This window comes from Chlamydotis macqueenii, chromosome 19 (assembly GCF_036417535.1).
Source record: "Chlamydotis macqueenii isolate bChlMac1 chromosome 19, bChlMac1.mat, whole genome shotgun sequence".
Lineage (NCBI taxonomy): Eukaryota > Metazoa > Chordata > Aves > Otidiformes > Otididae > Chlamydotis > Chlamydotis macqueenii.
In genome coordinates this window covers 4243820-4268599 of record NC_141574.1, presented here as the reverse complement: position 1 = coordinate 4268599, position 24780 = coordinate 4243820, and the positions used below count along the sequence as shown (strand labels likewise).

Here is a 24780-nt window from a genome sequence, read left to right as displayed (position 1 = left end):
AATTAAAATCCTCTTGGAAGTGTTCATGCACATTTACATTTGAATTGACACATCCAAAATTGTAGTGATAATGAAAACAGTTTAAGTAGGATAGGGGGAGATAGCTCTCTTTTCTTTAAACCCCATCGAATATGAAAGAGAGTGTCAGCTATCAGGGACCTGTTAAAGTTTTAATTTGGCCCCTCTGCTTCACTTTCCCTTTTAATTTCTTCTCCTTCGCTAAATGGTGTGTTCATGGCTGGCTGCTTTTCTTGGTTTATCACAATAAACCATGCGAAGGAAGGCGACTGCTGCGCTGGAAGAGCAGAGTTGTCTCCTCCCTTTTTGCCCCCAGAGCTTCCCTATCCACATATACGCTCATACCATTTTGAACATTATAAACCAGCGTAGCCCAGGGTTATTCCTGCCTGGCATGATGATTTCTTGGCAAAATACCATGCTGATGGAAGGGAGTATTTATTTTGGGTGACTCTGGATTGAATCAAAGTGGTGTGCACCTGTTTGCAATTCAAAGAACTCATCAATAGCCTGACATATTATTCTGGGGGGCGGTAGCAAGTGGTTAGACTCAAAATAGTGTCCTCTAGAATAGAGCCACAGGGGAAAAAAGAGGCCTGATTGAGAGGGGAATGATAAATTGTTGAAGGCTGGCAGCCATTGCAGCTTGAGAATCGTTGGGGTCGGAGGTGCGATAGATTTTGCTATTCCGGAAACAAAGCTCCAAATAGCGATTTCAGTGCCTTTTAATTTTCTTCATCCTCAAGTGCTGAATGTGGGAGTTGACAACAGATTGCTGTAAATAATGTAATTGGAAATCTCTGCGTTACGGAAAGGCAGATGAATGCAAATAACGAAGCTGAGGAGCGCTTGCTCTTTCTCCCTGCCAGTGGTTTGCAGCGTGCCAGAGCCGCGGTGGAGAGCTGGGACAAAGCAAGCGTGTGGGCATGTGCTGTGTGAGGGCAACGCAACGAATTCCTCCCAGGGTGGGTGCGTTTGTAGGTGCTTTTCTCTTCATTAAGTATTGTAACCCACGGGAGCCCGCTCCCTTGCTGTTCAGCTGCCGGAGGGTTGAGCCAGTGACGCTGGTGTCAGCATGGGAGGCTAAAGGTAGTTGTTTTCCTCCAGCACAGCCCAGGCTGCTGTGAAGGAAGGGGCTGCAGAATGAGAACGGCTACTGCATGGCACGCAGTTGGGTGGTAGAGCAAAATGTGGTTTTGCAGCTCAGACCCTTTCTAAGCATCTCTGTTTGCAGGATTCGTGGCTTGGTGAAGTGAACTCTGAGAGTGCTGCAAGTGTTTGTTTTGATTCCTTCAGCTGTGACCATGTCCCTTCATCAGCATTCCTAATGTTTTCTCTGTTTAGGAGCTTGTCTTAGCACTTGTATATTCAGAGAAGGAGAAAGAGGAGAGAGAAATCTGAGCAGTAACATGCATTTCACCAGGGCCCACTGATTCTCCGTTAGGTCCTGTTTACCGGCTGCGCTTGAATGTGCTCGATAAAAATACTCCTTTGCTTCTGACTGTCTCATCCTGTAGCTATGATGATGGTTTGATGCAACTTTAATAGGAATATTGTCAGGGTTACGAAAGGTATTGAGCTCTCTGGACTTGCTGTGGCCGTTAAATTGGTTTGAAGTAATAAAAAGAGGAGTGTGTTGCTAAAGTAGCACTTCTCCCCTGTGTCTTTCCGAGCTTTGCTTTCAAGTAGTTTGGGTGTCAGGGGAGGCAGCAGGACAGGAGCCTGGAGGAGGCCAGCAATTGGCATGGATTTTGGTTGTGTTTGGCTGCAGTTTGAGCGCAGTGGGCCAGGGGCAGCTGCAGCTGGTGAACCATGATGTGGCTGCTCTGTCCCGAGCCACACGCTGGGCCCCCACGTCCTGACCTGGGATAATGCCAATATGGATCTTTACTCCTCTCTGTCAAGCACTTGGAGCGAGGGATGATAAAAATTTGGGTTGTTGCAAGAGGCTGGTAGTGGCTGGCTGTCCCTCTTGCCAGTGGGGTTCCTGCTCCGCTCAAACTCAGGCTGCCGTGGGGCAGGATTTCACCTTAGGTGCCAATGGGATTGGTGGGAGCAAAGCTCTCTTCTCCTTGGAAAGAGCAAGCTCCTGCTAATAAACAGGAGTTTTATTCTTGAATCACTGTTATAAGTTTATTAATTTAAAATCAAACAAAACTTTGCTGTAGGGCCATTCTTCTGATCAATGAAACTGCCATCAATAGCAGTCAGCACCATCGATTTGTTTTCACGCATGGATGCTAAAACTAACCTGGGCGCCAACGGAATGTGAACCGCAGTCGTTTCGGATGGGGCACGCTGCTAACCTGGGGGCAAGCAGAGGTACTGAGTTAATATAGGGGAGAGCATCTTGCTGCAGCTATTTCAGAGCTGATCTCGAAACAATTTCAGTACTGCTGTAATGAGTCCAAGCTCTATTAGAAGCACCAATTCAAAGGGAATATGTATGCGTAGAATCAATTTTATATTAGTATTTACTGCATCAGTGCCGGGTGTGTTATGTCATTAACTCTTTCTATAACTTTGAGGCAGTGAGAAACCTGGGGGTGCCCAGCCTTTCCTCACAGCAGTCCTTGCTGTGTCTGATTGGTTTTGTGTTGTGCCTAAATTGTAGTTCACCTGAAGATAATAGGTCTCTTCAGTGCTTCAAATTAAATTACAGATGTGGCAAGGTCTGTTCAGAGAATGACTGTAAGAGAGTTGCTTCCTCCCCAGCAGTTTGTGTGGGGAAGCTATGTGTGCCCCAGCTCTACCCAGTTTGGGGCAGGGGATGGACAACCTGCCCTCCTCAAGCTGTGGCACTCATTGAGGTGCAGACCCTGTGGCCGCAGCAGTCCCCATCCTGGCCGCTGTGTCCTGCGTGTGTGGCTGCGCCCGAGGCTGCCCACCCTCCGGAGACACGGGAGACGGGGGCTTGCCCAGCCTGCAGCTCCTGCATCCGGTACGTTTAGCTGCGTTGCAGTGGGGTGAGCTCCGCGTAGAGCCGTCTGTCCCAGATTTTAAAAATGCATTGCGTTTCCTGATTTCTTGGTTTTGCGTGGATAGCAGAGCACGTGTCTTCAGGGTCTCTGTGTGGCACTGACGAGTGCTGTTGTACAAGCTGTACCAAACGCTGCGCAGTCCCTACGTGCTAGCAGAGGGGACAGAAGGAGCTGTGCCAGCTCATGCCTTGACTGGCTGGGTCACTGTTTGGGCTGTTTGCACGCTGGGGAAGGAGCTAGTGAAGCGTTCTGCCTGCCAAGGCCCCCTCTATGCAAGAACAGCGTGCAGTCTTCTCTCCTTTGGTGAACTGGCTTCCCAGGTTTTTGCTTGGATGGCAGCCTCACCCTCCTGCTGGGCTGTACCCAGAAGGAAAATGTTGGTGTAATTGCAAGGTGCTCTCACCTCCTGGTTTCTAGATCCTGTTGTGGTGCACAAAAGCTCCTCCTGCACTCTTGCAGTAGCTGACTTTTGTGTGCTGGGTCACAGTGATGCTCAGCAATGCTCTGCTTTCTTCTGCTGGGTGCTCTTTTAAAAAGCTTACTCCCAGGTTCCCCTCTGAATTCAGATCACCTTCATTTGGGTTTCAAGACCCCAAAGACAGAGATTTTGGCTCTCTGTTGGTGGCTCTGGACTAGGAACCAGTCGACCTACTGAGCAATCTCCTCCCATCAGTGCAATGGTGATGATAGTGTCCTGCTTTTCGTGCCTGTGCGAGAACAACTTCTCCTGAGTGCCAGGTGGTGTCACTGCCCTCTACTTTGATTAAGCCCTAAATGCAAATTGCAAATGTGTTGCTGTAATTAGGGATAGTTACATTTGCACCCATTACTGTCATGGTGATACTATATGCAAAATGCTTTGGGAACTTGGAGTAGAAACACTGACGATCTCCTTCACTCTGAACAGCAGCGCAAGGTTTCTACCCACTTGCATGAAATAGAAAATTATATTTTTTACTATATTAGCTTATTTTTGCCCCGACTGTCTCATTAGCTCATCATTAGACTGCTGGAAGGCATGAAAGAATTAGGTTTTTAGAGGCCATTTCTCCTTGTCTGAGCTGCCATCCTTTTCTCTTCCTCTGGCTCACAGCAGGCTTTATATTAAATATACTTAATAGAGCTCCTTCATCGTCAGCTGCATTAAAAGTAAATTGGGGAGTAGAGGGCATTCTTACAGGAGATATTCCAGTCCGTTTCCTGATGCAAGTTCAGGTTATTTGAGCGTCGTTCTCCTTGTTCTGGGGTTTTCAAGCAGACTTGTTAAATGATCTGGCTTAGCCTGAATTGCTGTATGAAACACCAAGGTTGTGCCATTCGGTACCACAGGAGACAGCGTTTCTGCTGTCCTGGGACTGCCACCTGCATCCCCAGCTGCTGTCGGTCTTTGACTCAGAAATAAGTCACCCGGGCTGAGGGACCTGGTGCAGCAGGAGACACTTGTGAGGATGTGCTGCTCCTCCAGCCAGTGCAAGATTTGTTTTATTCTAAGGAGATCATGTCGTTGGGGTTATTGCCACCCATGGCACATGCGTGCTCTCTCCAGGAATCTTTTTCTTTTTGTGGATTCCCAATGGGAAAGCAACAGATGCAGAATCTGAACTGCCTGTTGCCTAGTGTGGACCAGGGAAGTTCATCCCAGTATCCTTGTAGGAGATCTGGGAACGTGCATTTGACTCAAGCACGGCATCAGAGAAACATCTCGTCTTGATGCAGAGAACGCACGAAGCTCTGTGGTTTTGCGCAGTCACCCTCTGCTCCTCCTTCAGTCTGTGCCTGCTGCTTATTCAGATTTGTGCTTTTTAGTAGTAGAAGGAGAGTAGAGGTGAAGCTGGGTTGATGGGTGTAGGGAGGGATTTGGGATGCTGTGGCAGTTGCACAGCACAAGGGGCTCTGTGAGCTGGAAGATAATGCACGTCTGCAGGCTGTCTGGAGTTGGGTCAAGGTGGCTTAGAGGGGGTGGCTGGACTGAGCTGATGGGGAGCTCGTTTGGTGCTGGTTGTGCTCTCTTGCTGTGAAATCCCAGGCTTGAAGTGTTGTGTCTCCATCCCCAACAGGTTTGGAAGAGGTCTGGTGCGTGGTTCTACAGAGGGCTGCCCAAGTACATCACACCTTTGAAGAGCAGCAGCAAATCCAGTGAGCTGCCCTCGCAGCCTTGGCAGAGCGAGCCAGCCATGCTGGAGGCAGAGAGCATCGGGACCAGCCGATCTTTCACCTGGGCCAGGGGAAAAGGTTGGTTGTCTGCTCCTTGCCCAGGAAACAGGTGGGGAGAGGAGGAGAATGACCTGTTGCTAGCAGGGTTTGGCTGATGGGGAGGCTCTCTGCTAGAGGTATGGAATAGCCAACAGGATGTGGTGTTTCCCATGCGGGTGGTGGTGGTTTTTGTTATTATGGTATGTTTTTCAGGTTTCACTGTTATTTAAGTGCATGTTGGTGGCCTAGGCTAGCCCCAGCCCTCCTGGACTCCCTGTCCTTCAGTCCAGCCTTGCTTTCCTCCATTCCTTGCAGTCCCCACTGTTTAGCTGGGACTGCGAAGGGAGGGATGAGCCGTGAAGCAGACTCTTGAAGCTGGCTGCACCCCAAAGAGCTCCTCCTGCTGAACTACACAGAGTGGTGCCACCCATGGACAGTGTCGTGTAGCCAAGGCTGACAAAAGGCCGGTCTCATTCACTCCCTCCTTGGGGCTGCTTGCTCCTTGCTTCTGCTGCTCCACAGAGCACCGCTGGGCAGATACCTCAAGTCACTTTGAGCTGGGTTAGAACTTACACCCCCAGCATCTTCTTGGGGTCTTCCTGGGACCTGGAACAAGTGGGCAGACAGTCTTTTACAGTCAGTAGGCAGGATCGAGCTGATGCTGGCTGTGTCCTTTTGTTCCTGACCCCCGTGAGCAAGTGAGACCAGCAAAAGGTAAAGCTTCTTCCCCAGGTCTTGGGGAGGGGGTTGAGGTTTGCAGCATGGAGAGCTTGGAGCTGAGTTGTTCTTTAAATGTGTCTCAGAGAAGCTGTCAATTAACTTAGCCCTGTGCAGGGCTGGGGCCAAAGCACTGAGAAGCCTGAAGATTTATTAGCTTCAGCACTCGCATCCCTGTTCTTTGAGGTAGACCTTGATTGAAGTAGACCGTTGTATCAAGTGCGGCATCTTGGATTGCTGCCGTGTCAGATCCCATTCACAGCGCTGCCTTGTAGGGCTTTTTTCCACCCCCTCTCTTCCATCTGCCCACCCTGTCGTTGCTCGTACGCCCACTCCAGTGCTGTGCCTAGAGCCAGCTGGGGGGAAACAGCAGCTTGGCATTGAGGAGCTGAGCACTCAGGGTCATGAGCACAGCAGTGAATGGATGCTGCAGAATTAAAGCTGCTGCCAGTCTGATTTCTCTTTATTTCTTTCTAGTGTGGATTAGCAGAACTGTCTGGCCTCTCTCCCCTTCTGTCTTTTGCTATTAGGTCCCCTCAATTGGAGACCTCTTCAGCGTACCAGCAGCATACACTCTTCCACATCCAGATGAATCTTGTCAGCAGTGCACGGGGAAATAACCTTTTAATAAAGAGGGCTCAGGAGAGTTGGGTTTACAAACCTTCTCTTCAGGCCCAAGCTAGGAAAGCACTCCCAACTCTACTGTAACTTTTGTAATTAAAGACAAATTAGATCAGCAATAGGTGGTTGTGCTTCACTCCAGGAGATGCTTGGAAGGAGTTGTCTTAGCAAATGAACTGATTGATGAGGTGTTTTCTGTTCACATGATACAGAAAACATTACAAGTCAAAGATGTTGAGCCCAGACCTGGCCTGCTTTTTAGTTGAGCTTTTTAGTTGAGTTTTGGCTTGGGGAAAGGCCTTGCTCTAATAAAGGCTGACAGGAGCAGTAAGGGAGCGGGTGGAGGACAGCAAAGTGGCCTTTGATCAGCTTTGCTGTGGGTGGTGAGCTGCTTTTTTCCCTGTGCTCTGATTTTTGGCTGGCTGCTGCTTTACGGGTTGGAAAACATTAATTTACGGTTTTATTTTCTGGAGCTTTCTTTCCTTGTTGCCCTTCTCTGTTAGGCTGCTTGTCCTCTGGACGGCTTTCAATGGGCACTGCGGGCTGTAATTCATCTCTGAAGCTGGGAGCTTGTACATCTCGCCCCTCTGTTTAACTCTTTTTCACCTGCCAGTGCTGGGACTTCTGCCGTTTGTCATCCAAAACCTCTGCAATGTGCAGGGCAGCCACCTTCCCCCGTGGAGATGATGCAGCTGTGATATTGCCAGTGTGAATCTGCAGCAGGGCCTGGGCTGAGCTTTATGAGGCTGTGGCTGACAAGGCAGCTGGCCTTACCTCTGCTGCGCTGATAGCGTTTGTCAGCTCACACCTCATACGCTCTCACCTGAACATGTCCTTTTGGCACTGAGTTAAGCCCTGGTGCTTCTTTGGAAGGATGTTCTGGAGAACGAGCTCTGGCATTTAATGCGCCTGACTCTGACAGGCTGCTCTCGGTGGGGTTTCCATTACTTGGCCAGCCGTATCTAACCCCACTGCTTCCCTCCTGAGATGCTGAAGGAGCTGTCTCTCAGCTGTTAAGGGATTCAAGTCAGGTGGGACCAGCACAGACACAGCCATTTCCGGGCACAGCCGCTTGAGAACCTGGGAGAGGGGAGCTGTGCTTCTCCCTTCGACATCCTCCCTGCCAGGAGCTGCCTTTCCGCAGGGATGGGGCAAACCTCAAGTGTCCCTTTTACCCCCAAAGGAGGGGATCAGTGCCATGGCCGCTCCGGCTGTGCCTGTTGTGGGAGGGTGGGAAAGCAGCGGGACCCAGGGACTGCAGGAATGTGCCTCTTGGAAGACAAGCCAAACCCACCAGGAAGAAGTTTTATTTTTACACACCCATTATTTCTCTCGTGCTCACTGACACTAGGATTTGCCATTGCCTTTAGTTTTCCTGTAATAAACAAGCAGTTGCCATGGGAACCCTGCTATTAGTTAAGGCGCAAATGTATTGTCATGGGGAGAATAGCAGGAATGTTTCTTGTGCTGGGGAGCTGCTCTGCTGTGTGTGGTGGAATGTGGGTGGGTTTCTGCACTGGGTCAGGTGGGATGGGGCTGCCTGGGGGTGGGGAGCAATAAGCAAGAGGGCTTTCCTTCCTCTGAACTCTTGAGTTCTGCAGAAAAAAAAATGTAAAGCAGCTGCATGGAAAAAAGCAGTGTGATCTCCGAGCTACTGAGCTGTTTGGTATGAGGGCTGCCTGCTGCTCTGCTCGATCTCCAGTGGTTTCTCCCATTTCAACGTGCCAAGCAATGCGACGTGCTGGGCTCAGCGCTGTCGGAGGTGCAGGAGCAGCAGCTGGGCAGGGGGATGCAGCAGGTTTGTCTGGTGTCTGTGTGCTGGAGGCCAAATCCCCGAGCGATGCAGCAGAGGGGAGTGTGCTGGGGCACACCAAGCACTCTGCAGGCCACTGAGCCAGCTTCTCTACAAGTTTGAAGCTGCACATGCTGCTTCTGACAGGGAGGGCAGTTGGGTCTGGTCCCCTACTTCTGCTTGGAGATGTCTCTGCAAGTAGGGGCAGTGCTGGGTGTGATTTAGTGCGGGAGCTGCGCTGGGTGAGACGCTTTGTAAGAAAACTCTTCGTCTCTGACCCTGCCACCTGCAGTGACCGGGAGCTGCTGGCCTCCCCGCTCTCCAGAGGTCCCGCTCGCGAAGCCTGGTGATAAGGGTGCTGCAGGGGAACCGTGTGCTCGAGGGCTCGTGGTCAGCTTGCCCATCCAGCGCATCTTGGCTGCGCTGGGCATGTGTGCCTGTTTGGAGCCGTTGCTGCGGGGCGCTCGTGCATGCCCGTGTGTTTTTGCCATGTTTTTGGCAGCTGCAAGAAGTGCCAAGCTTTGTGTGTGCAGGGACTGAGCTCTGCCCTGCGATGGGCAGCAGAGGGAGCGTGGCTGGCTCTTCCCATTTGGTGTGCCCTTGCCAAATGCATGCATTTACTATTAGAGCTCAGCCTCAGCCAAGTGCTGCTTTTCCCTTGGCCTCTGCACAGCCTTCCCGCATTCTCTGCTGCTGGGGTTGAGTGCAGCCCGGCAGCCCTTTGCCATTCCCTGTGGCTCTCTGTGCCACGAGGCTCTGGTACCTCTAGCTCGGAGGTTGAACAGAGGGATCGCGGGCTCCGGCAGCAGCTGCAGGGGTGCGGGCCCTTGTTGAGTGACCCATTCCCTGTGGGAATACTGCTTTTCTTGCAGTTTTATCTCGACGTATTTTTAAATGAGCTTTATCTCAGTCAGCTGGAGATGGAGAGGGATAAATCTGTTACATTCTCTAAAGGTACGACCGTCCAGCGACTCTTATTGATATATCAGCAGCTGCTGGAACACCAGATTTATGACTTCTGGGCTCTGGAAAGTGCCAGCAGAAGGTCTGGGAGCTTTGGGAGAAAAATTACCTTAAAGGGAAACATTGGCGCGGTGGGTAAAATACACTCTTAATGGCAGCAGAGGAAATGAGAGCAGACAGGGCTGCTCCTGCGATGTGAGTGCCTTCGTGTCATTAATATTTTCCTTCTCTTGTCCTGGTCCTCTCTGAGCTGCTGAATGGCAGAAGGGAAGGCAGCAAAAGTCACCTCCACTGAGTCACCAGGGCCTTCTCCAAATAAATCCTGACTTCCAGCATTTTTAAAGGATTCTTGGAATGGAAGAAGGAGCTGTTCTAAAGCGATGGATTTTTGTGAATCCAGGAGGCCAGAAAAGCGTGGTGACCAAGTGGGACAGGAGTGCATTTGCTGAGGGAATTGGGCAATGGGATGGTTGGGATGATTCTCAGAGCTGATTTTGAAGCAAAGAGCCTGGTACGTCTGGGTTGTTATTAGCAGAGTTTATCTGTATAGTCCCCCACCTCTCCCAGGGAGCTTTGGGGAAGTAGTGAAGCTGTCTTTAAGACAGCAAAGCCCAAAGCCAGACGTTAGCTTTCAGAACTCCTAGTCAGAAGCGCAGCCCCGCTGCTTTTGACAGGGCTTTGCTCTCTGCCTGGCTCAGCTCCACGGCCCCTTCCCCTGCAAGCGGGAAGTCCCATTCCTGATGGTGCCGGCAGACTGGGAGAGGAAGGGCCAGCCTCAGGCAGGTGGTGGGCGCAGGAGCCGGTGTCTGGAGGAAGGCTGTGCGGGCAGCGAGGAGGGGGCACAGTGCTTCCCAGCAGCACGTCGTGCGCGGGGAGCTGCCTGCCGGGGCAGCTTCAATAATGCTTTGCAATAATACTAGCAGCCAGCTTTAATATCCTCAGAGATGTTAACTCCAGAGAAGTGCTATTTTAGCTATTAATTTTTTTAGGAAAATATTTAGTGTAGTACAGATTGCTGCCTGAATACAGGAGCATCTGCCGAGGTCCTTGGCAGAAATGTTTCTCAGCTTGTGCTCACCTGTGCGAGGGAATGGATACCTGTTGTCCTGCCCCGGGCGGTTTTGAGGGGTTTGTAGCCCTGTGAACGACCTGCGGTGAATTTTAGCGCTGATGTAGAGACATGAGCTGACAGCTCTCTTTGCTACCCCGTGGCTGTCACCTTGTACCGCCGCACCCAGGTCCTTCCTGTGCCGGCAGCAGCGTGAGGCTGGGCCGTACGAGTAACAGTGCGGGGGTGAAGGGTTTGTTCAGCTGCAGAACGGGGAGCTCATTTCTTGTAAATGTGAGCTTATAGATACATACTGATGAATGTAAAGAAATAGCTGGGGCTTCCTTTTTCTGCTGTAGAGGCTGTAGGTTGCAGTGTTGCCTACTCTATGTCTCACATGAGCAAATATTGTACTTTCCACCAGGAATTGTGACCCACTGTTTGAAATGGCTTTTGAGCTGCTAGGAGAGCAGGTATCTGCCTTGGTCAGCTGGAGAAATGCTGTAGGTGCAATCCCTCAAACAAAAGACAGCTATTTTCCTGTTACATTCCTCCTCCTCCATCATTTCTATTCTGAGATCAGACCATTACAGAAACTCAGGAGATGGAAAAACACCTTTCTCATTTTACCTAGAGCAGCTGGCAGTCGAGTTATCTCTTACACTGGTATAAGCAGGGGGGGTACTTGCATAGTTGCATGGAAAAGTGGAAACAACCTGCCAATTTGGGAAGTTGTATCTGGCAAAATGAGGCTCTTCTAGCTCTTATGGAAACTATGGAGGGTGGAAAGCCACAGGATTAGGGCCAGGGTTCAGCAGGGTTGGGGAGGGAAGAAGAAAAAAAGCAGCCTTGAAATGAGGAAAGAGTCTGCTTGAAGAAGAGGAGCGACCCTTGCCTCCTAAGCCTCGGAGACATAGGAGTAATATAGTTCTGGGCAGTGTGCTGATAGAGATGTGCGTCTGCTGAATGGGTGATGAGCTAATAAGGCTGCTTCTTTGTGTAATTGCTGCAGGGGTTTTTATTTGATGTGCTCAGTATTTATCTGGTGTTCTCCTTGTAGATCCTGGAGCCTCTACAGAGGCACTGCCGCACTTGAAATGCGGCTTGGAAGAAGCTGGCCCCTCTCCCCGTGTTACTCAAACGTGGGTGCTCTAATGGTGGAGCCAGGACCCCTCTGCCCACAGCTGGGCGGGAACCGGCCTCGTACCCAGCCCTTAACGTGCTGCTCCCACACAAATGGAACGAGGAGGGGGCTCGCTAGCATACTAGCAAGGGGTCAGCGGGAGCAGAGCCCAGCTGCCAGACCAGCCATGCTGCGGGGCGCTCGGCTTTGCAGCAGGGAGCTTTGGGCAGCAAAGCGCAGTGCAGGAGCGGTGTGGTCCCCGTGGTCCCAGTTACGTTTGGGAGAGGAGCACTGGTGATGTGTGCATCTGCTTCAGGTGCTGGCACCACTGCAGTGTGTGTGGCAGAGTTATAAATCATCTGTAAAAAGTAAAAACACATTGTGTTTGCGAGGAAGAGTGAACAGCTGTGGGGGAACTGCAGGTCAGGCTCCTTTTGGAGAGTGAGAACGTGATCAGCAAGTCAGCATTTGTTCGTGTTTTATTTGGATCCATCTGGCACCCTCTTTGGTAAGTGTTATGAACATTGTGAATGACTGTCTCTCTCCTCTCCTCCCCCTGATCTTTTCTGCAGTGGTTTCTAGCGACAGTGAGAGCGACTCGGAATTCAGTTCCTTCAGCCTGGACGACAAGCCTTTACCTGCGGGGTCAAAAGACTCGCAAGGCAGAAAGAACCGAGCAGGACTGGGTGAGGAGCTGCTGTTCCTTGTGGTTGGAGGGTGGGAAGTGTAAAGTGCTTGACCGTTTGGCTCTTGGTACTACTTGGTAGATTTTGGCTCAGCCGCTTGCCTGCCCTGTGCGGCTGCAGCCCGCTGGCTTTAGCTGTGCCAGGGGAGGATCTGGTCCTCTCTCACTGGAGTAGTATAAATGGGTCAAACTGGTGGTAGGTTGCTCCATTGCCTGCAGTCTTTTGGGGTCTGCCCTTGTAGCTGGGAGCTGCTCCCGGCCACCTGGCAGCACATCTCTGGCCAGCTCCTTACTCCTGACTTTATAGCACTGAAACCACTGGTGCCGTTATAGGAGCTGAGCATGGGAACTGGGTTTTGGTCCTGCTCCTTGAGGGTGCCCAGCTGGGAGCAGGGAGGCTGCTGCTCTTGGGACCTGGTAGAGTATCTGCACTCACTTTTCCCTCCCACAGCAGCATGTCTGTTGTGTCCCTGCAGCACCCGCTGAGGAACCCAACCAGGCCACGGGCAGGGTGCTGGGCAGCACCCACTCCCCTGCCCTCTCAGGGAGCGGCAGCAGCCTGGGCAGCGAGCAGGGGGTTGCCCTCAGCGCCACGGAGAGCTGCCAGAGCGACCAGCCAGCAGATGGGCGCGACAGCGATGTTGGCAGCAGAGTCCCTGGTAAGCTGAACCTCCTCTATGGGCAGATCTGTGCTTTTGGGGCTGACTTCCCTCAAAGTGCAGCTTTCTCAAAGGCACACCTGGCAAAGCTGTGGCCTGAGATCCCCTTTCCCTGCTGCTTTTCTCGTGGCAGATGCTGTCACAGCATTATTCCTCACTCCTATCCTTTTCCCCAAGTGCAGAATCTGTTCTGCAATGTGAGCAGTTGTCTGGGGTGGGAGCTGCTTACACCCACCTCCCAGAGCAGCCGTGGCCTGGGTCTGTCCCCCTGCAAGGCCCAGGGCTCCCATCTGCCCTGCAGACTGAGCTTTTCCTGAAGCAAAACAGAAGTCCAGCAGCTTTATGAGACTGAGTAAAATTTTTCCTAATGTTAGATGGCTCCTAAAGCCAAGTGTGGCTCTTCCCAGAACTCTGCAGTGCAGAAAAAAAAAACACTTTTTCCCCCTCAACAATGTTGGAACAATTAAGTGACTGTGAGAGCAGAGGCTGCTATCACATCTGATCTGGAGCGGCTGAAAGAGATGCAAATGCGTTCTCTCTGCGGTTCCCGCTAATCTATTCAATAACCCCTTAAGTTATCATTTAGCACCGCTCCCTCCAGAGCGTTCCTGCCGCCCTGTGAACTGCCACTCCTTTTGTTCCTGAGCCCGTTCTGTGCTGTGCATGTTGAGGCGTAAATTGGATTAGACAGAGGAGGTTTATCCTTTAGTGCAACATGGAGTCATAGTCCCCCTCCCCACGCTTCCCACTAGAAATAGCTGGCTTAAAATTGTTTCTACCTCTTCCCTCCCTCCCCAAGTTTCCCAGATTTGCAGGTTTCTTTAATTTTCAGAAAGTGAATCGGATGGGTGATGCTTCTGCTCTGTCCGTCCATCCTCTCTCTGGATTACCGTGCCGCCCCGGATGGGGCGGTTTATTTTAAGCCGCTGTTGGCTGCGGCGTTAGAGACGGCCAATTCCCCTTGTGTGTCGGCTCTGCTGCCTGCCAGAGCAGAGCAGCAGGTTGTTCTGTGGGATGGTGGTGGATGGCGGCTGTGATCCTTTGGGTGGTTTTCCTCGCTGATGCTACGTGGCTATGCTGAGGGTTGGGATGGATGCACACCTGGGTGGTGTGTGTGTACAGTGCTTAACGCTTTGGAGCTTTCCTGCCAGCTGTTCGAGCTAACTGCTGCCTGGCCATGACAGTGCAATCTCTCACAGGCAGAAAATGCCTTTTTCCTGCTAAAAGACTCGTATGCAAAGCTTGGCACAAGGAGTCAATGCTTTCCAGTGGGATCTCTCCTTGCTAGGCAGGGGAGGGATAAAAATGACAGGCAGCGTGGACATATATTTAAAAATTGAAAACTATAGTAATCTCGTGAGCCCAGTTTAAAATAGTCCCTGAGATCCCTGAGAGGATGCTGCTGAGGAAAAGCTTAAGCCACGTTGCCTGACTAGAGAATACCCGTAAACATCTTTATTACATCTGGGGTCATTTATTTCCCAGTCTTCCTGCAGAAGGGGCTGCTTTGTTCAGGTGTGGTGGATGCAGCAGCGAGTGCTTTGGTAGGAGAGACAGCAGTGAATATTTCTCCTCACGTGTGCTGGCGGGGAACGACCTAGCAGTTGTTGCGATTGGCAGGCATGGGCTTGGGAGCTGATGGAGGGAAGCAGCAGGCGGGGTTCTCTGTGTTATGCCAGGGAACCAGCCACCAGCTAAGCATCCTCCTGGGCCGGGGAGCTGCTGGGTGCTCGCAGGGAATTAGGTAGCACAGGCTGAGCTACTCCCTTCCTCCCAAGATCTGTGGCCACCGAAGATGACAGGGTGGGCTACAGAGCAGCTGACCTGTCTTCAAGCCTGTCCTGTGCCAGCATTGGACCTCGTGCTCCTTTCTGCAACACGGGTGCTGGTGTGGTAGGGTTTGAGGCTCTACCAAAGGGGTCTGCAAGGAGGCAAAGCTGGAACCTGAGCACGTTGTGGGAGGTACGTGATGTGCCAGTGTTGTGCTTGACACAGCTGTATGCTCTGTCCCACAGTGTGGACCATCTTCAGCACTTCAGGGTGGGGAGGAGAAAGGAAGGGTGACTTTGTTTTCCCTCTGGGTTTGGGATGGGGATGTGGCCTTGCCACTGTGCAGCAGGTGAGCAGCAGGGATGAGTGTGATTGGTATTCATTTACTCTGAGGGCACTTAACGTGCCCAGCTGGAGAGACGCTGCCACAGCGTGATCTGTGCAGTGAACTGTTGGCAATCACGATCCATTACGTATGAATTCAGCAATCAGCGTTACGCAGCGATACAGCTCCATTGCCTCGTGTTCTGTGCAGCTCGTGTTCTAGCAGGTGGCTTGAGCGGATCAGACATCCAGGAGGCTGCAATACCGAATGCCCGAGGGCCAGCAGCTGGCAAGAGCAGAATGTGAAGAGAAGGGCTAAACCAACGCTGTAGTCCCCTAGGAAGGCTGTTCTGCAGAAGGGTTCACGTGCTCTGGGAAGCTGGAGGTCGTCTGGGGCATGCAAACGCTGGGAGCCTTGGGACAAGCGGCAGTGCATCTCGTCATCTTCATTTCGATTAAAGCTTTGTCTGTCTGTGAGGGGCTTTACACGCGTCCCTCTGGATGCCAGTATTTGCCAAAGAGCAGAGGCTGCTCTAGCTGTTTCATCTCTTTAGAGAGTGGTGGAGGTGATGGGTGCCGTGTGTCAAGACCGGCAAAACTCTTGGCTGTGTCTCCCTGCCTGTGGGACAGTCCCTGTGCTCTGCTGTGAGAGAAAAGCAGAGCAAGGGGCAAAGATCCTTTCTCATTTAAATTTCTGATCCTCAGTTGCAGAATGAGAACTTTAAAGGGAGATTCTGGTACAGCTTTTCTGAAAGGCTCTGAAACTTTCCATCACTGTATTGGGAGCAATTTTTGCTTCATATTAGCACCTCAGGTGTTGTTCTACCGGTGACTTTTTTTCACTTCTTTTTCTCACCTCTGCTCTAATTCCACTCTCAAGTGCGACTTTGCAGATCACTTCAGCATCCTTAAATCCCAGGCCACAGCCAGAAGAGGGAATTAGGGAGTGGTACTGCAAATGCAGCTGCTCTCATAGTTCTTAGCTCTTTAAGCCTGAAGGCCAAGACGACAGCGTGGTCATGCAGCCAAGGGAAAACGAGGAGCTGTAAAGACGACTTTGTACATTTCCAGTGTGTGGCTCCGGCTGGGGTTTGGTGAGGCAGATAATGAAGCCTGGGGTTTGTCATAAAATGACTCATTGTCAGAGCTGCACTGGGATTTAGGCAACCTCAGCCCATGAACCAAAGTTGCAGAAGAGAGTGGTGAGTTGAGACACTGCCAATTTTTTTTTTTTTTAACCACCTGCTTTCAAAAGCATCGTTTTCTGAGGGTCTGGTGTTTCTTCTTCTGAAGCTCCAGTTCCTGGAGCTACCCACTCCGACATGATAGCTGTTAGGAAGAAGGTCATGTGTTGGTTTTGCTGGAGAATGTTTTATCCTGAAGAGAGTGAAATTTGCACACAGGAAAAGCACAATCTTTTTTTCCCTTAGTTGCCCTCAGCTAGGGAGGTGACTCACCTTGCTCTGGCTGTGCAGCTGATGCGTTAAGAGATGCTTTGGTTAAAAAAGAGCAAAATCCTCCCTGTTGTTAATTATGACATTTTTATTAAAGAAAGGGAATATTAAACAGAATTAAACGAAGAAATTGTCAATATTACAGTGGTTTTCATTAGCCCATGGAGAGCTTTTAATGGGGATAACATCTTTGAGCTGCTGCAGAGGGTAAATGGAGAGCAAAAGGCATCTCTCCTCAGATCAGTAGCAAGTTCTGCTTTGTTGAGTCCCAGTTGGTGGGGTCCTCGGTGTCTTCTGAGGACCTGGTCTCAGGAATGGGTCAATCCTCTTTGGTATTCTGTGGTTCACCTGAACAGCTTGCCGTTAGGGCATGGGCTGTGGGGCTGGAGAAGGCACTAACTTGTGCTTAAAAGAGGAGATCTGAGAAAAGCCACAAGATAAACTAATGAATGAGTAGCATACATCTGAATGCAAATCACAGTCTCCCCGTCTCTGCTGTTTGCCAGTGTGTTGTGTAAATCTTTAATACTTAGAGCGGTGCAGCAGCTGGCAGTTAAACAGAGCCACGTTAAACGGTGGCGGTGCTGAGCCTGGGAGCTGAGATGGTGATGGCAGAGCCTGGTGGGGTGTAAGAAAGGTTGTGGCCTGCAGTCACAGGGTGAGACCGGCTGGAAGGACCTCCAGAGGTCAGCAGGTCCAGCCTGGACCCTTCTCCCAGGGTGGTGAAGCTGTAGCTTCTGGAGACCTCCCTTTGGCTGCTTGCTTTGTAGCTGTCATGCTGGGAGAGGCTGAGCAGAGCTGAGAAAAGGGCCTGGAGCTGAGAGAGAGACGGGCAGGAAATGCTGCTTCCAGCTCTCTTAATTTGGGGAGATTTATGCCCTGTCTTTCAGGAATTGACTGGATTTAGAAATGAGGTGGTGTCACTCTCACCGTGGCTCAGTGCCTCCTTGGCTGGGGTAGGCATCAACTTTTACTCATAAATATGCAAGCTGTTAATACATGAGACAGGCAGAGCCATTCTGCATTATTTTGATGGCAGGAAATTCTCAGGGCATCTTTGAAGTTAAAGCATTAACTTTTTTTTTTTTTCTTCCCTTCTGTTTCTCAGATGTCTGTTTTGCTCCCTCGGGGATGATGAGGAGGTAACATTTTGCTTCAGTGGGTCTGACTACTCCCTTCCATGTAGGAAAAAAAAAATTATCCTAACAGTAATTAGGCTCCAAATGGGATACTAATTTCTTTAACGACTTTCTTTGTGGCAGTCTTTGGGGAGGTGACTTTTGTTTTCCTGTGCTTGGTGAGAAAGTTGCTTAAAATTTTCAGACTCCTTGCTCCCTCGTCTGCGTGAGCTGCAGCCAAATGGTGTAGTCTTCCAGGGCTGACTTTGCAGTGGGGTGGAATGGGTGGGCTACTGTGTGAGGGAGCTATGCTTGCAACCCCTGCTCTTCCTCCCTCTGCCTTCAACCTCTGCCTGCACTGAGGGCACAGGACAGGAGGGAAGAGGGAGTTGGATGTGGAGGAGAGACCCTCACCCACACCCAGCCTCTCCCCTCCAAGCCTCTGCCTCCTGCACTGGCTGCCCCATCAATCTTTGGACGTTGCCGTTTGCCTCCCTTTGCTCAAAGCTTGCTGCCGCGGGATTGAGTTTTCCTGCTGCCAAGGAGGATGAGTTGTCCCTCTTCCACAAAGCGAAAAAAAATTGAATTGTGCCTTCATGGCTGAGAAGCTTTGAGCTGTCTCTGCCTCCTCGTATTGATACTGCAGAGCACCACATAGTCCTGCCGTATTTATAAATAAAACATGTCTTTGGGTAGCGACAGCGTTAGGAAATGATTCAAGGCTTGCGTTCTGGATACAATGCATTTGTAAATATGAACCTCAGAGGAAGCGTATGCCCCCTTCCACGTTTTAAGGAATTAAATATTTTCATTCTCAAGTAGCAGAACCAAAACATTTTCAGCTCTTTTGAGTCCGCTTTGAAGTTAAGTAAAAAAAAGCTTTAGCACCTAAAAAAATAAATTACTTTCACTATTTCTGTAATTCTTTATGGAGTTTTAAATTGAAGATGTTTTCCTTGAGAACAGAGGAATGACAAAGACTCATTCTCTTGCCTCGTTTACTCAATATATCTGGAAACAAGACAGCTGCTGAAGACGAAGCTCCTATTTTTTTGTGCCTTCTTTCACATTGCAGAGGTCTGTGCTTTGGTCTTTGATCAAACAGCCTGTCTGGCCTCCTGCCCCCACGTCCTTAGACTTATTCTCTGCCCTGTGCAATACGTTTACTCCTCGTGCTTCCAACTTTCTATTCAGCATTTTGCACAAAGCACTGAGGGCAATAGTTGATGTAATCTCTCAAAACAAAGCGTGAAGGAAAAAGCGTGGGACATCAGTAATACACAAGTTAGAAGTCTGGATTTTGGAGTCTTTGTAAACCTATGGAGAGGTTTTATGGCTTGGAAGACTGTCTTTCAACTGGGACTTTGGCCAGTAGCTGATGAGAGGAATTTACAGGACTCCTTGTGCCTTGAATGGCAGTGACTGGAGACATCCCCTGGCCTTTCTCCAGGAGTCAATGTAATTTGTGCTCCCTTCAGTTCAGAGAAGGGGGAAAGAAGTTAATATTGACGCACCATTGCCTTAGAGCTCTCCACATTGCCAGCCCAGCGTTTCACCCCATGCGCTGGAACCAGCGTGTCCCAGCAGACCCTGAGTTTTGCCAGAGGCTGCTGAGGTGATTAGCTCAGGTTCGTTCAGTCGATGTGAGCCAGTGTCTTCTGCAGTGGAGCAGTGTTGTCCTGCACCCATCCGCAGCCATGGGCAAGGGTTGTGTTCTGCTGAAGCTCCTGTCCACAGCCCAAGCACATGGAAGATGGGGGCGGGGGGTCACGTGGAGGATGTGCTCTGTGACACGTGGATGCTGTCCCCTGGTTTGGAAATGGCTGAGAGCTTGGATTTTTGTCTGACTTGGCCCTTTGAGGGAAGCATGTACTAGAGGACCAGTTCTAGCAGTACAACTCCTTCTTTCTCCTTCTTTCCTCGTTTCTCTCCCCTGTCTTTTCTTTCTTTAATAAAGTTTAATGGGCCCTGACTGCTGACAGAGTGTGGAGTAATGATGCACAGAAGTTCTCTTCATTATTATTTTTAGGAAGCTCTTAAAATGGCACTGAGTGTGTAAAAGGAATGGAAAATAACTTTGTCAAGACTTTCCCCTTCACTTCTTTCCAAATAAAACTTTTGTCTTTATGTATTTTATAGGCAAACGACGCATCCACACCAGAACACGATGCTGATGAAGGTGAAGATGGAGCTGCTGTGCCTGGAGCCAACTCTTGCCCCTTGCGCGCTCCTGTAGACCTCGCTCCAGACAACAACTGCTGCCGGTGGCGACTTTATGATTCTGGCAACACAACGGCACCTGGGAAAGCGCCTGCCTGTCCTCCCTGCCTCACTGATCTGGTTTATGGATTGGTCTGGTTTCCCCTTCTGCTGCCTGACACACACTTCGGGGTGCTGCTCGGAGAGGGGTGCCATGCTGTGTGGTGCTGCGTGGGATCCAGACCACTGTTGAAAGGGGCGCACAAAGTGCTTGCTGGAGCTGCAGGAATGTGTGTTGCCTGTGCTGTTCCTGGCTTGCCAAGGCCAGCCCTGGGCTCAGCTCCTGGCCTCGCAGTCCTGGCTTTGCAGCCTTCAGGAGAAAGGGAAGTTCACCCCTGCTTCTCCAAAACGGGCTGTGAGGAGAATGCAGCCCTTCTACTGCTTCTCAGCTCAGGGATGACTTTCCCTCTGTGAACCCCAAGGGTGAGACGGGGGCTCTGATTTGCACTTGGCTGCCATGGACCAGGGTGTTGCCCCTTGAATTTCTTGTCATTGCTGTTCTGGTGTGAGTTGGTGTGAGTTTGGTGGGGACATCCTGAATCAGCTGGTGAAGTTGTGCTCCTGTCCACTTCCATTGACGTCTCTCTGGGATAGGGCTGTCTGCTCAAGGAGATGATTCAGTTAGTAAAGAAGCACTTGGAGAAGTTTGCTATGAGTTTTTCAGTCCTGGCTGTGCGCTGGCCTGTGCGTTCTGCGGTGAGGGTGGTGCTTTGGCCGTGAGGTCGTGGGCAGTGTGTGTGTGCTGCAGCTCCTGGTGGGAGAATGCCCACCGCTCCATGGCCTGCTGGGTGCCTTTGTGTGCCCAAATTGGATAAAAGCTTTCAAATTACTTCATCTTGTTCAGCTCTGGAGATTCTCCTCCTACGTGCACACCTTGTCAGCTCTTGCATGAGCAGAGACCTTTGTTTTACCTTTTTCCTGCGAGTCTTGAGCATCTGGCTGACTGTGATGGTGTCATCATGAGTCAGGCTGCAGAAAGCTGCGTGCCCTGCTCCTGCTTATTCTCCAGGATGGACAGTTTCCCTCCAAGGCCTGGCAGATGAGGAAAATCAAATTACCTGACATCTCTAGAGCAATTAGATCTTTGAAGGCCTGAACAAAACCCATACTAGGCAAGTGGGAGTCTGTGGATTTTTATTAAATACTTTGGATTTGACCCGTCTTTTGCTGAAGAAACAAAGTACTCCAAAAAGTTCCCTCTGAAATAATGAATTTACAGGCAATTTGTACCTGTTAATGTCAGCCTTTTCCCTTGCTTATTACTCTTTTGTTCTGTTCTTTGCTGCTGGGCGCTCTGTGCGTGTAGTATATGCTCTTACAAATGGCTACAGTATGAAGATAAATGAGATTGGGAGCTGGAACACTCTAACAGATCTGAAATCCATCCTTGACTTTCTTTCTAGAAGAGCGTGATCCAACAGAGGACCATTCCCTTACTGCTGTTCCAGCTCATGTGCTGTGACAAGTTGCTGGGAAAATCCTTCCAGCTCTTTCTCCATGATCTGTTTCTGCCCTTTTAAAAAATAAAACAAAAATTGGGGTGATGTGGGCTCTTTGAGATGGCGTAAAGAGGAACCACTGGATGTGGGCTTCACAGCATTGGTGTTGAAGAGAACAAGGGATGAGGTTGTTCTCCACTGAGGGATGCTTTATGTCGTGGTCTGTTTTGTTTAAACTTGGCCATTGAGACTTGACCAGCTGCATCTCTGAAAGGGGTAATGCCAAAATTATTAGCTGAAAAAGTAAATCCACAAGTCAGCTTTTGCTGAAATACCAGTATGATTTCAGAGCTGAAGTCATACTGTTTCTTCTGAGAGCTGCAGGGTCTTCAATTTCAGAAGTGTTTGCCACAAAAAAGTCCTGTCTTGCCTTGGAGCTTGTGACAGTCCTGCTGAGGCTGTCTTGCTCGCACTCTCATTACCACAGTGCCTCAGACAGCCTAGCTGCCAGCCTCGGTTCTTCTATAGAAGAAGAAGGAAAAAGACACTTAAAAATTGAATCAGTTTTCTTTAAACCTGTTACTTTCTCATCAGAAACTCTGCACTGAGTTGGAAAGAGTTTTTGAAATTGAGGATGTAATTTTTAACTCTTCTCGTGTTTCTTGTGCTTCATTCCTGGGCAGTGCAGGCAGGTCAGGTGTGTTTTCACCCCCACCCTCGCATCTTAGGGCTTTTTACCGCATTGTGGGGTGCCAGCTCTGCACAGGAACCTGGTGATCCTTGCTGGCTTACTGTGCTGCTTTGAGGCATGAAGCTTGATTTTTAACTGAGACTAGGTTTGAGATAAATTTGGGACTGCTCTTGTACCGGTGATACTGGAAACCTTTCTTTTTTTACCTTTGTTTTTTTTATCTCCATGGAGTCATTCCATCTAAGTTTGAACCAGAAGAACCATTTGGTTGTGTACGGAAAGACTTGCTCCTCTTGGGTCGAGGAAAGGATCTAGCCTGAGAGAATGTTACCTCCCACATATGAATGTGACAGAGGAATATCCACACCTCTGTGCACAGACTTTTCTATCAAAGACCACTTTTCTTTGTTGCGTCTCTCTTGGTTGTGTTTTGTAGCTTTGGTCAGAGTATTATCCGAAACCTGTGTCAGTTAACTGCCTTTTTTGTTGACTTAAGGTGGGCAGGAAGGGCTCAGTGGATAGTGCTCACTCTGTTCTGATCACTTGTGTTTCTTTTATTATTTTGTTGTTTTCGTCTCCATCCCTTACAACTTTTATGTAGTGTTTTACTACTGGAAACAATAAAGCTTTGGCTGACTTACAAATGCTTGCCATTCTTGAAATAGTAAAAAGGTTTTTTTCCATTCCCAGGTTGCAGATACTCTCCAAATTCTTGGGCTGGCTCCAGCATGGAAAAAAAATAATCCAGCCAGTGGAATGGTGATTCACACGGCTGGAGTGTAATTGAATTCTGCACTTGAAAGTCATCTTTTGTCTTACCCCTCTTCGGTACCTTGTGCTGGCGATGGCAGGGGGCACGTGTCTGCTCCTCAGCCCCTCCGTGGATGGTTTTCCGTGTTGTAACCACTAAGCATAAAGCAGCACCACTTGCCCTTCTGTCAAGTGCTGTCCCGGTGGCCTCCCAAGGCTTGTCACTCGCTCCGGTTTGACAATTGGGGTCCATTTAGCTTTGCCTACAGAGAAGCATCTCCACATTGTTCGGCGAGCGCGTGCAGCCCTGGCTGCTCTGCGTTCCCTTCCACTTGGCATTCAGCTTCAAGGTTTCAAATGGCTTTTTAATCTGTTTTTGCTTTTCCCGTTTTAAAAGCGCCTTGATAATTGCTGTTGGGATTGTTTGCTGGGGAGCTGCCATTAGTCCAAGGATGGAGCGTGTCAAGGACTAACTACCTCTTACGTTGTTCCTTCCCCCCTCTGCTTGCCATGACAACAACCGATGTATGGGAGAGTTGTCTGCGGGATCTCTCTGAGTCAAAAACACTGTCCCTGAATTGCCATGTTTCCATGTTTGCTTTTTGCATCTATAGTTTGAGGGGAAAGGGGATGCTTTCTCTGTGGGAACCATGCGTAGTAGTTCAATGTAGCTGAAGCAAACGGGCTACCAGCTGGTGTTTGGACAGTGTGTTTCTGGCCGTTACTGAATCGGACAGCGAAAGCCCTGGACCATCAGCTGGAGTGCCTGGACAGTGACACAAAATGGCAGGTAATCTCTGCAGATGGCTGGAGTTTATTTGTGAAATAAAAGTTAGCGGCAATTGCTCTTCTCTCCTCCTCCTCCTCACCCCTCCCAGATGATGTCTCCTTCCAGGGAAGAGGGCTGGCAGCAGCGCTGTCTCACCAGCCCACCTCTCTCATTTCTTCCTGCCGTCACTCCCATCACTTTGTTCCTCTCCGCGATGGAGTCTCCTCTTCTGATCATAACACCTTGTTTCCTCAGGTGGGTGTGATTGGAGGAGAGTTCAGGGTGAAGTTTTTTTTGAAGGGCCAATGCTGCAATCAAGTAATGAGACTTTCAGCAGGCACAAGATGGCAGGTGACAGGTAAGCATCTTGTGGAAAACTTATCTTGAGCAGCTCATTCAAATTCCTTCCTGACCATCGCCTCTTATTAGCAGTATATTCAGGTAGCGCTGGAAACGCCTGCGATGCTTGAGAGACAGGAGATGAGGCTCTTGCCGTGTAGCTCTGTGGCAGTGCAGCGATAGGAACACGATGTGTGCTGCCTACCAGTGAGGTGCGGCAGCATGCACAGCTGGTCACGCACATCTTCGTACACCCCCGCCCTGCTCCTCTCTCCCTGCAGAGATATTTCCTCTCATTATCTGCATAGCAAAACTTGACAGGAGCCAGCCCAGCCCCGTGGCTGGTATAGCCTGCTGCTGCTGGCCCGTGCCCCGCTGCCCAGCAGTCCGAAGGCTGCTGCTCTGGTCAGTACCTGGGAGCTGCACCTTTGAGGGACAACCCATCCCTGGAAATGTTCAAGGCCAGGTTGGACTGGGCTCTGAGCAACCTGATCTGGTTGGAGATGTCCCTGCTCCTGGCACGGGGGTTGGACTGGGTGACCTTTGAAGGTCCCTTCCAACCCAAACCATGCTGTGATTCTATGACTGCAGATCCCCTCGAGGTGGAGAGCTGTACACATTCACCTCTGCACTGCACAGAGGTTCTGCGTGTTTGAAGGCATCTGTTGCGTTTCTTTTTCCTTCCACTGATTTCTGTCTGGCACTGGGAGCTGTTTGTAGAATCTTGGAGGGATTACTGCTCTTGTTTTCCCTCACTGGAATGAGTGGCTGTACATGATGTATTCATATTTTGCCAGGGAGGCTGGATTGTGGTTTTAAAGTATTTTTGTTGTGGACTGTATCAGTTTAACAGCAGCTGTTGGTTCTGAGCCCTCTTTCAGCCCCCAGCTCGATGCCGTTTCCTCCCAGGTGCTCCCCTGTTACTCTGCAGTTGACCGAATGCAGTAAGCCGGCGTCACCGTCTCCCTTTCTCATCAGCTCTCCTGCCAGCCTGATCACGGCAAGCAGTTATTATCGGAGGCTGGAGGCTGGCTGCTAATCAGGGCCTTATCAGGGCCATCTGGGTT

The 24780-nt window shown here is 50.2% G+C and overlaps 1 protein-coding gene across 4 annotated transcripts in view; it reads left to right on the top strand.

The window, feature by feature from the left end:
- The window catches only part of RPH3AL (rabphilin 3A like (without C2 domains)), a 42273-nt gene extending 19774 nt beyond the window's left edge, over positions 1-22499 (top strand). For all 4 annotated transcript variants that reach the window (XM_086763404.1, XM_086763407.1, XM_086763403.1 and 1 more), the window contains exons 7-10: positions 5057-5231; positions 12029-12142; positions 12618-12800; positions 19606-22499. In XM_086763404.1, the coding sequence (XP_086619530.1) occupies positions 5057-5231; positions 12029-12142; positions 12618-12800; positions 19606-19640 (507 nt within the window). In that variant the 3' untranslated portion in view covers positions 19641-22499. The remainder of the gene's footprint in view (positions 1-5056; positions 5232-12028; positions 12143-12617; positions 12801-19605) is intronic.
- Positions 22500-24780: the final 2281 nt, after the last annotated feature.